Genomic DNA, 11,048 nt, shown 5'->3' with positions numbered 1-11,048 from the left:
TAAATGGCGCTCCTTTCCTTCTTAACCTGCCATGTGCCCAGACAGTAGTGTACAACCGTATATCGGGTATTGTCAGATTCAAGAAAAGTTGGAATATTATTTGTAAGGTCCATTTGTTTCCTATTATCCTTTGTGAAGAATTCCAACACTTATCACCACATAAAGTGACACACGTCAGATTTGAAAAATGTCAGAGATAGGTGCTGGGAAAGGAAGTTGTTTCTGCGCTCTCTGGAGTCACGACAAACCATTAGTATGGATAAAAATGGAGGTTTATTGTCTACGCGTTTCAGAGACCACCGACTCCTTCCTCAGGACAACCATACATAACCTCTTTAACAGGTTTAGTGGTTTAATCACATAGCGCGTTTGGGGGAGCAGATGAAGCTCTCCATTTTTCAGCTCTTTGTGGTTGTTTTTTTCTTTCCATTTTTGGAGCATCCTTCAGTTAAGGGTAAAACAAAAAAAGCAAAAGCATTCAGTCAAAGCCCAGAAAATAAATACCCCGATACCACAAACCATTCAGCAGTTTTGCAGACATTCTGTAAAATCAAAGTAAAATTCCCCGTAATCTCTCAATTTGTGCTTAAAAAAAATAAAAAATAGAAAAAATATCTTCACAAAACTCAGTTTTGCTTCTCTCCATGGAAATCTTTAGTAAAAAGGCGAAAGATTTTTACATTCTGAAGAGAAGCCAGAGTATTTTTCCATAGATTTGAAAAATGGGCCCAGATAGGAACATAAAACTGGCTGCAGGAAGAGGTTAAATCTGAGTATTTTGGGCACTAACTACTATAGTAAAAACTGTGAGTATAGACAATAACACATCCACTGAAATGATCAAACTCAACAGTCTCCATCAGTAAGTAGTGAGTAACTAGTGGTGAAACCTCTCTGTGGTAATTAGAGTATGGGGCTCGGTGGCTCTTGGCAATCTAAACTATCGTAAGGGCCAATATTTTCTGTCAGATGAGTTTCAAGAAGAAATATTAGACGTTCAAAGAGAACTTTTTATAATAGTGCAGAGCTGAGGCGTCTTAAATTTAGCTTAGAGATATATCATGGCACAGGTGTAATGTTTTCTGTATAGTTTATCACTCACAATCTGGTTTGACGTTAGACGGTTTTAAAAGAAATTGAACAGTCAGGATAAAGGGAAACTCTGTTGTTATTGTACAGAAATTCACACTTGGCCTCACTGCACATTTAATGTTGTCGATCATAAAAGTGAAGTTAGGTCAGAAAGACTGGACCTGGTCTTGTAGGGACCATATGAGCACATTCAGCAGCACAGAAGGGAGAGAAGGTAGATTCATCCAATAAGATATCAGGGTTCTAGGAAGCCAACACCATCATTACCCTCCGCTTTCTCTTACAGGCCCATCATAATATTTTTCTTCAAGTAATTTTCTGGCTTTGTGGTTTACAGATCTGGGCAGGTAACGTCTCCTAATCACAGGGGGTAGGTGGATGCTCCAGCTTGTAAGTTCTATGGAAAAGGGTTTCAATGCCCAAAATCATTTGAACAGTTTTGGGTGGAAGAGAATGTTGTGGTCTAGAGGCAAAATGGTGATCACACGATTGTGATACGGCCGGACTACACAACCGATAAAGCAGCCACAGATGGTGACTGAGAAGAATCTGTGACTTCTCTGCATTTAGTGGTCACTACTCACCTGGGTAGTCATATGTAGGAATCTCCTCTTTACACCACTCATCACCCCTCACATATGTCTCTGTAGTATTAATATGGGTCAGATCTTCACCCTGAAACAAATATTGTAAAAGTCACAGACAGATGGAGAAGTCCCATCTATGATCAGCTCTAATCCTGCCATCTCCACCGTTCTCATTACACAAAAGGAAAACACATAATACTGGTGGATAAAACAAGACTGAGCACAAGACCTTCACAGCCGTCTACACATCATAGGGGAGATCTCATGACACCTTCTCTCCATCTACCTGATGATCCTGAGGAACATTGGGATCTTCTTGTTTACAGTCATGTGGAAGAAGAGGACGGGGACATCTCTCTGGTGTTGTCCTCTTACTGGATAGATCTGGAGGAAACACATAAGGGACTGAATTTATTCTTTACATACAGATAATTATAGGCCGTGTGCATTTAGTCCTGTCTATTACCTGGCGATGTGAGGGACTGGGGAACCTCCATCATGACGTCTTTGTACAAATCTTTGGGTCCTTCTAAATACTCCCACTCCTCCATGGAGAAATAGACAGTGACATCCTGACACCTTATAGGAACCTGTCACATACAATGATACAGTCATCCCCCCGATCCCTTCATAGCGTTACTGTATAATGTCCCAGTATTCCCAGCACTGTCACCTCTCCAGTCAGCAGCTCAATCATCTTGTAGGTGAGTTCTACGATCTTCCGGTCATTGATGTCCTCATGTATCAGGGGGTGAGGTGGGGGCCCTGTGATTGGGCTCAGGGGTCTTTCCCATCCCTTAGACACATGAACCTGATAGCGCTCACTAGAGGTCTTCTTCACTAATATGTAATCCTGGTTATGGAAAGACATATAAATAAATCTCACTCCAGACATTTCCAGAGTCCTCACCTCTCCAGTTCTGTCCATCTGTTATTCCCATAGATAAGAATGATGTAATGTGACGTCATCAGAATCTCTCACCTCTCCAGTAAGCTGGAAGAGGATCTCTAGGGTGAGGTGTAATATCCTCTCCGCCATCTTGTCTCTGTCAAAATCCATCTTTGATGGGTCCATTAGGAAAATTCTCTTAAATAGAAGATCTTCACTGAGAGGATCTGATATTGTAGGGACCTGAATGAGAAGATGATGAGCCTATGTAACATCATAAAAATCCTGCGTCATAATACAATTACTGGAGATAATAAGGGAAACATATGAGGAGATATATTATTTTACAGTATTTAGTTTTCTGCTTTCCATCTACTAATAAAACCTATATATTTTAGGACATAGACAACAAGCAGTTTCTTTCTTCGAGTCTGTAGCTGAACACATATCTCAAAGACTCATCTTCCATAAAGCTAATTCTCGTCTCATTTACAGACACTGCAATCGGCATTAGCAATACTGCAGGAGATATTAATTACACGTGACATGAGAAATAACTACTTCATGATGAGGACGACATCTTCATCTTCTACTATGGCTCTTGAAATATATTTAGCCAGAGTTCTTCACTGACTACATCTCCACCAGCCGTCTATATGAATGTTTCCCGTCTTCCCCGGACTGTAATCTTCTATCACATTAGATCTCATGTCTGAACAGAAAAAAGGCTTCTCCCCTGTGTGTATTCTCTTGTGCTTAACCAAACCTGATTTCCGGCTAAAACATTTTCCACATTCTGAACAAGAAAATGGCTTCTCCTCTGTGTGACTTCTCTGGTGATTAACAAGATTTGATTTCTGGTTAAAAAAATTTCCCACACTTGAAACAAAAAAATCTATTTTCTGCTGTGTGAATGCTTTTGTGTTTAAGGCTGTGTGCCCACGTAGCATTTTTCAAGCGTATATGCTGCGGAATTTCCGCAGCGTAAACGCTTGAAAAACGCATGTATATCCGCACCCCATGGTCCCCAATGGCATTCCGCAATGTCAATGCCCATGCTGCGGATTTTTCCACAGCGTTTATGCTGCGTTCAAAAATCCGCAGCATGTCATTTAATTTTGCGTTTCCGCATGCAGAATTGCCTTTGTCCAATGCATAAAAAACACAAGGCAATTCCGCATGTGGAAAACGCGTGATAAAAGCGCGATAAACGCGTGCGGAATTCCGCATGCGTTTTTCCGGGAGAGGACTTGCAGAAATTTTCTGCTTCATAAATGCAACGTGGGCACATAGCCTTTGGCTATGTGCCCACGATGCAGAAATGCTGCATATTTTTTACGCTTCTCCCTGGCAGGAAAAACGCATGCATTTTTTACATGCGTTTTTCCCGCCAGGTAGAAGCGTTTGTCAAGCGTCCTTGCATGCATTTCTGCATGCGGGTTATCAAGCGCTTTTCCGAGCGATTTTAGCATCACTTGGAAAGTGCTTGACAAGTTGTTCACACTATATAAATCCATGCAACCGGCATGGATTTATAGTAGTGTGACCAAGTTAGTTAAAAAAAAAAGAATAAGAATGTTAAAAAATAAAAAAATTAAGTTTATACTCACCTTCCGATGTCCTCCCGGTGTTATCTCCGCTGCGTCCGGTGTGTTGGGCGGCTCGCACTGTTTTGAAGGACCTGCGGTGATGTCATTGAGCCATGTGTTGGGTCACATGACTCTGATGTCATGGCAGGTCCTTCACAACAGCGCAAGCATTGCAAGAGACCGGACGGAGCAGACAAAACACCGGGAGGACATCGGAGGGGAAGTATAAACTTCATTTTTTATTTTAAATTCTTTTTTTAGCTTCTATGGTACCCAGGGTCTGGATGAGAGTCACCTCTCCTACAAACTTGGGTACCATCCGCACATAGAAACGCATAATATCCCTGTGTACAAATGTACTGACACGGATATTATGCGTTTCAATGCAAGTCAATGGCGGCGATTACGCTGCGTGTCCGCAAAATTAATGGACATGCTGCGGATTTTTGAGCGCAGCATAAAAGCTGCAGAAGAATCCGCAGCATGGGCATTGACATTGCGGCTTGTCATTGGGGACCCTGGGGGGCGGATTACCAAGCGTTTCCCAAGCGTTTATGCTGCGGAAATTTCGCAGCATAAACGCTTGGAAAACACATAGTGGGCACACAGCCCAAGAAAAGACTTTGAGGGAAAAACGTTTTCCATATTCTGAACATGAAAATGGCTTCTTTGCTTTAGGAGCAATTTGTTTTTTAATGCTTATTTTGTGACTTTGATTTTCCTTAGTAGTTGGTAATGAATCAGAAGACAGGACCTGTTTCAAATGATCAGATAATAGCTCTTTGCTGTGAAGGGATGATGGTATATCTGGAGTAATGGCATTCACTTCAATTGTATCCTGTGGGATCTCAAGATCATCTGATTTAAAAATTGAAGACGTCAACTGTCCCTCTGATCTCCTGGTACAGTCATCTGCCAAGAAGAAAACCAATTATTATTTATGAAAAACATACCCTTAAAATTTATATTGTTGAATATTCCTAATTAAACTCTATGTAAAAATGCACTTTATGTAAAAGTATCATTATTTACCAAGAAAACATCACAGAAAAAAATCAGCCTTACCAACACCAAATCAGATAACAAATGCATTAGCATTTTAGTGTTGGTTGTGTGTACTGGGGTGTCTGTCCATGTGGGGTGCACTTATATAGTGCTGGGCAGCCTTCCTGATCTAATAGTATGGGCATCATCACTATCCTAAGCCAGACACTGCATCACACCTACCTGTGTGACTGGCGTCCTATGCAAGCTTCATCTGTGTGCATCTTTAATACTAAGTAATCACCCTCTCCATGAATTAGTAGGTTTGTGAGTGGTTGCTTCATAAGTATTTTGCACCTGCGCAGCCCCCACCTTTATCATGGGGGTCTGCGGCATCCTGCTAGTGCATTTGTTATATGATTTGGTGTTAGTAAGGCTGTATCTTTTTCTGTGATTTTTTTTTTATTTTGCCCTATGTTAGCCGTCATTATTCATCAAGACAATAACAGTTCACAGTGTAATAGAAAACCTCATAGGATGAACCAGTGGATCGTAGTGTCCAACTATTTGTTCATTCTGTCTCCCAAATATGGAATAAAAAGCCATCAAGCAATGTTATGTAGGCAAAAATAATATCAATAATAACTTCTACTCATCTCACAAAAAACAAGTCCCCACTCAGGTCCATCATCTGTCAATGGAAAACCAGAGGTTTCCACATTATTAGTGGCTCAAAGGCTTTAGAAAAGCAACATGGTTTCCATAAACCAATCCAGCAATATCCACTCTCCCAAAGTCAGATCTCCCCCTCACTTCTGAGCCTTGCAGTGCGCCCAAAACACATTTAGCATCCATGTATTTGACATTACTATAGTGAGAAGAACCCACTTAATTGATGGTGTGTGTCTCCTGGAGCACAATCTGGACACTATGTGTTGGGTAATGAAATTATATATTTGTCATTTTCACTCTCCAACATCCACTGCGTGCTAATTTCCGGAAAGTGCCTGTGGAGTCAAAATAGTCTCTACTCCTATAGATTATTTCACTGAGGGTTATAATTTCCAAAATGGAGACACTTTATGGGGATTTCTACTGCTCTTGTTTTATGCAATTTGGTCACATTAGGGCTTCTGTAAATGGTGGGTCCCATCTCCTATGGGATCTGCTCCTGCGACGTCTGCTTCTCTCACCAGAAGCCGCCTTATTCATCCTGCAGGCGGCGCTGGTGATGGAGGAGACGTCAGAACCAGAAGCTCTGGGCGGCGCAGGCTCTGTCCAGCCACTAAGATTAGGGTGCCTGGGACCAGTAGTACCATCCAGTCTGGCAGTATGGGTGTGTGTGCTGTCCAGCTGGAGTAATCTGCTCCCTGCTTCAGCTAACTGGAAAGCACCGCACCCTACTAAAGCTGGAAGCATATTGCTGGAAGCTGCCAGATACAGCCTTGTTCTCCTCTGGTTCAGTCCTCTGTACTCAGGTCCCGACTTGTGTATTTGTCTCCTGTTCGGAGAATCTCTAATCCCGTTTATTTTACTTAGCATTATATATTGTTTTGAGTATATCAATAGCCAATCACCTACAGCCGTACTACAGGCTTAAACCAATGTTAGTACGATTATTACAGAAACACACATATGGTCATATTATCGTTAGTTCGGCACATGATGGAAAGTTACAAGGTTATACATCCCGGCTCAGACTAGTTAGATAACAGGAGCAGGGTGTTTCATAGAATGTTCTTGAGAGAAAAGGTTCTTGTGAGAAAATTGCATGTGAAGCAGGAGAAAAGAATGAAAGAATGTATGCTATGCAAGGTGTAATAATAACATCATTTTAGAAGCAAGCACAAAATGAAGTAACTATAGCATGAATATCGATATGTAATTTACATCAACCTTGTAACATAATAATTTGACACTCACTTGGTCTACCGTGAACGGTCATTGCTGCCCTCCCTCAACAGCTTGGTGCCGTGACTCGGATCCCTAACCAGGGACGCCCCACCACCTCTGGACGTCCACAAAGAGAGACTTGCTTTCGGCCTCCCCCACTGGAATTGGGACTGATCATCCCCCGCAAAAGCCACGGTAAGTGCCTGAGTTCTTTACTAGTGATACTGACCGTTTGGCCTGGTTTCCACGTGGTGCGTGGTTGTTTGCAGTATCTCCGGATGTCTTGGTTGGATATAGTCAAAGGTGAGACTATAGAGGTGTAGTCCCTTTAGGGGTCTGATATTGATAACTTTTAAAGCAGTACCACCTCGGATTGACAAGTGAATATTGTATGAATCTTCCTTAACTTCTGACAAAGATTCTTAGGAGACTGAACACTATTAGTATCAGTCGCGGCAGGTGATCGAAGATTGGGTAGGACACGCACACAGATATAAGTATATCGAGTGTCCAGAGGGCTGCAGACGCGAGCTCTCCTCCTTTCACCTAGTACCGTACGTGACTTCCCCGAAGGGAGGGGCGAGTCAGTGGAACAGTTGAGGCCGGCCGGACTCATACTGTGCACAAATCAAGGATCTTTGTCAGTCGAAAGGCAGCAGTGCAGTGATTAATCAATGTTTCTGTGGAGCAGAAAGAAAGTGTCTCCCACTCAGGAGGGAGAGGATGTGATGACTATCATGGTCGGTCGAGAGGGGAAAAGATCATTTAAGAATGCACCAAAAGTGTTTAAGTTGTTAAACTTTCCCGTGGAGGGGAGGCTTCAGCCTACATTGTGGGACGAAGGAATCCGGCAGAAAAGGGGAAGACTAGTTGACTGTGGATTGTTGGAAGATGCAGAAAAGTTTAAGAAAGTTGCACATGAGATTTGTGGTGATAGATATGTTGAAATAGAGGAGAAGCCTGGTTATTTCAATTATCTTTATGTCAAGAAAGTAAAATTATCTAGCACTGTAACAAAAACTGTCTGTTTTGTGCTACAAAATGAAGCTGATGGGGAAAAGGTAGAGGAGGAAGTAGATTCCCCTTCCCAACTTATGTGTCAACAAACTGAATCTGAAGCCCCTAAAGAAGCATCCCCTACCCCCACAAATGTAGCCGTACCCCAGCCCCTGAATCCGGAAACTGAGCAATTTATACCTAAGGAGATTAAATACCCTGCACTTCCCACTGGTGGCCAGCCACCACCATATAACCCAGATGGCTGGCTTTGTAAAGTGTGTTGGGTCACCAATCCGGGATGGCGCGAGATGTGTTATAATTGTGGAACACGCAGACCCAGTGTTGTAGCACCAACCTTCCCATTACTTAACGCTGACGGCGGGTATTATAAACCATTGCCCCCACCTGCTCCCGCCATGGTCCACACTCCATTCGGGGAGACCCAGGGACCTCCGAACTCTACCCTATTCACCCTCTCCCGAAGTGGGGAAATAGAACATGGACACAAGTACCAGGAGGTGGCGTCTGTTTTGCTGAACGGTCCTTCGGAATTTTCCACTATACTGAAAATAGGCATGGGGAGTATACCGCAACAGCAAGTTGGGATCATTGTAAACGCAGCAAATGCAAAACTACAGCATGGGGGGGGGCTAGCTGCAGAAATATGTCGTATTGGGGGACCACAAATACAAACTCATCCAACGATTACATCCGTGACCACGGTCCGTTAAGAGAAGGAGAAGTGATGGCTACAAGAGCGGGACAGCTATCATGTCAGTATGTTATACATGCGGTGGGACCAAAATATGATCCCCTGGATGTACCCAGGTCACAACACCTGTTTGCAGAAACAATTCAAAACACCATAGCATACGCATCACAGCTTCATGCGGTCCCAACCCTAGCCCTGCCATTTATTTCCACCGGTATTTTTGGATATCCAAAACAAGACGCGGCCAAAATAATAGTCGGGGCTATAAAGCAATATATCGCCACGCATCCAACTAAATTGAGAGAGATAAGACTCTTGGCCATCGACAGGGATCTTGTTGATTATGCCGCTCAACTAATCAAACCCGATATCTGGTCTCCCCCAGTGTTCCCCTACCTCCAAGATCTCCCAACAATCAGTACTCATGCTGATTTCCCTCCACCTCCACCCCCTCTCACAAAGATGGAGGAAATGGAGGAAGCGGACCACAATACCAGCCCACCCAAATATACCCCGTTTACCCCAGTACAGATGGATACTCTGTGTAACCGTCTCCCGGATCCCGAACATTCCCCCATGGCTTTTTACAGGGGCATGGCCGCAAATAGAGAGATATATTCAACAACAAGGCAAGATCTTTTACACCTGCTCCGTGTAAAAGCCGGTGAAGGATATTATCCCATGGTAGAGGCAGCTGTCCCATATAATAGAGCATTAGACACCAATACATATGAGAGCGGGGTTGACTTCTGTCAAGCCCTTAAAATATGGGCTTAGGATAAGTTGGCTGATCAATCCACTACCCTCACAGATGTCACTCATGAGAAGGGAGAGTCGGCTGAGAAGTTTTATGGGAGCCTTATGCAGGTCTATAAGGACCTTGGGTTCTCCTTACATACTAAAACTCATTGCCAGCTGTTAGTATCCGCCGTTATCCAGGGGTTACGGACTGAAATCAAGGACGCGATATTGGCTGAATGACCAGATGTTGAGTCAGCCACCCCAGGAGATGCCCTAAAGGTAGCAAAAAGCTTCCAGAAAAGTGTCGCCCGGACCGCTTCTGCGGTTAAGCCCAAATCTAAACCCGCTGCAGTGGCAGTTGCGGCACCTGCACTACCCGCAACACAGTATCCTCCCTTACAGCCCCACTATTACCCCATGGCGGTACCTGATCAGCGAGTAATGTATCCCGGGAAAAGGCCAATAGTGAATTCCCGTCTTCAGTGTTGGAGGTGTGGCCGGACGGGACAGTTCCAAAGGGACTGTCACACCCCTGCTAGCCAGTGGACCGCCCAAGCCCCCCTATCTAGAAATAGGACGCCCGGCCCACGAGACTCACGAGAAAATGTCCCCCAAGACCATCCATTCTGAAATGGAGCCCAACCAGAGTCTGCCATTGTGATGTCCGCAACCACTGGGGCGGCCAACTCCATTTTAAAATCCACTGAACTGCTCCAGGGTCTCCCAGTCCAATTTTCTAACGACAATCTAATATTGATCAGTGTAGATGGCAGACCTAACAAACACACTCTCACTAAACCTATTCCGATTGGCCCATTTCCGGAAGTAATGGCACAATTTGTCATATCCCCGACCTGCTCGGTAAATCTTTTAGGAGCAGACCTCTTGTCTAAATTCCGATCCCGAATTCAATACCAGGACAATGGTCAGATGATCCTTACTTTAAAGGATCCAAACTCTGATGCACACATAGAGGTCTGCATCTTACGGGCGCTACCCACGGTTATGATTAACATATTAGATATGATTGGAAATCTCCCAAAAGATCCCAGGTTAGCTCCATACACAGAGGAAATCCCTTCTCATCTGTGGTCACAAGGCCCAGACGACATTGGGTGGTTGCCGGTAGAACCAATACAGGTGTACCTCAAGCCCGGAGCACCCTTTCCCAAGGTTCGCCAGTACCCGCTCACACATGCACAAGAACAAGGTCTACACCAGCAAATTCACACCTTGTTAGAAAATGGGGCACTAATCCCCTGCGTCTCCCCGTGCAATAAGCCGTTGTTCCCCGTAAGGAAAAAATCCCAACCGGGGCAGCCGCCCGCTTATCGATTGGTGCAAGATTTGAGGGCAGTAAATGCAGCGATAGTCTTGGAAACTCCTGTGGTGCCTAACCCACATACACTTCTCTCACAAATACCATCTACCGCAGCCTGGTTTACAGTAATTGATTTAGCAAACACCTTTTTCAGCATTCCACTACATAAAGACTGTCAGTTTCTGTTTGTATTTACATATCATGGCAGGCAATTGACTTGAACAGTGATGCCGCAGGGAGC

The 11,048-nt window shown here is 43.9% G+C and overlaps 1 protein-coding gene and 1 pseudogene across 1 annotated transcript in view; both read right to left on the bottom strand.

Moving 5' to 3' along the window:
- The window catches only part of LOC141198694 (uncharacterized), a 41,001-nt gene that overhangs the window by 4,520 nt on the left and 25,433 nt on the right, over nucleotides 1-11,048 (bottom strand). The window contains exons 7-12 of the mRNA XM_073663100.1: nucleotides 4,912-5,069; nucleotides 2,662-2,811; nucleotides 2,353-2,532; nucleotides 2,146-2,269; nucleotides 1,966-2,063; nucleotides 1,677-1,767 (exon numbers count right to left, since the gene is read on the bottom strand). Coding sequence (XP_073519201.1) covers nucleotides 1,677-1,767; nucleotides 1,966-2,063; nucleotides 2,146-2,269; nucleotides 2,353-2,532; nucleotides 2,662-2,811; nucleotides 4,912-5,069 — 801 coding nt within the window. The remainder of the gene's footprint in view (nucleotides 1-1,676; nucleotides 1,768-1,965; nucleotides 2,064-2,145; nucleotides 2,270-2,352; nucleotides 2,533-2,661; nucleotides 2,812-4,911; nucleotides 5,070-11,048) is intronic.
- LOC141198725 (U5 spliceosomal RNA) lies at nucleotides 583-703 on the bottom strand (annotated as a pseudogene).

The sequence above is a fragment of the Phyllobates terribilis genome, unplaced genomic scaffold (genome assembly GCF_046119375.1).
Source record: "Phyllobates terribilis strain yellow unplaced genomic scaffold, ASM4611937v1 Scaffold_99__1_contigs__length_5935540, whole genome shotgun sequence".
NCBI classification, from domain to species: domain Eukaryota; kingdom Metazoa; phylum Chordata; class Amphibia; order Anura; family Dendrobatidae; genus Phyllobates; species Phyllobates terribilis.
Note: the sequence above shows the minus strand (reverse complement) of the source record. Positions and strands in the feature narration are given on the sequence as shown.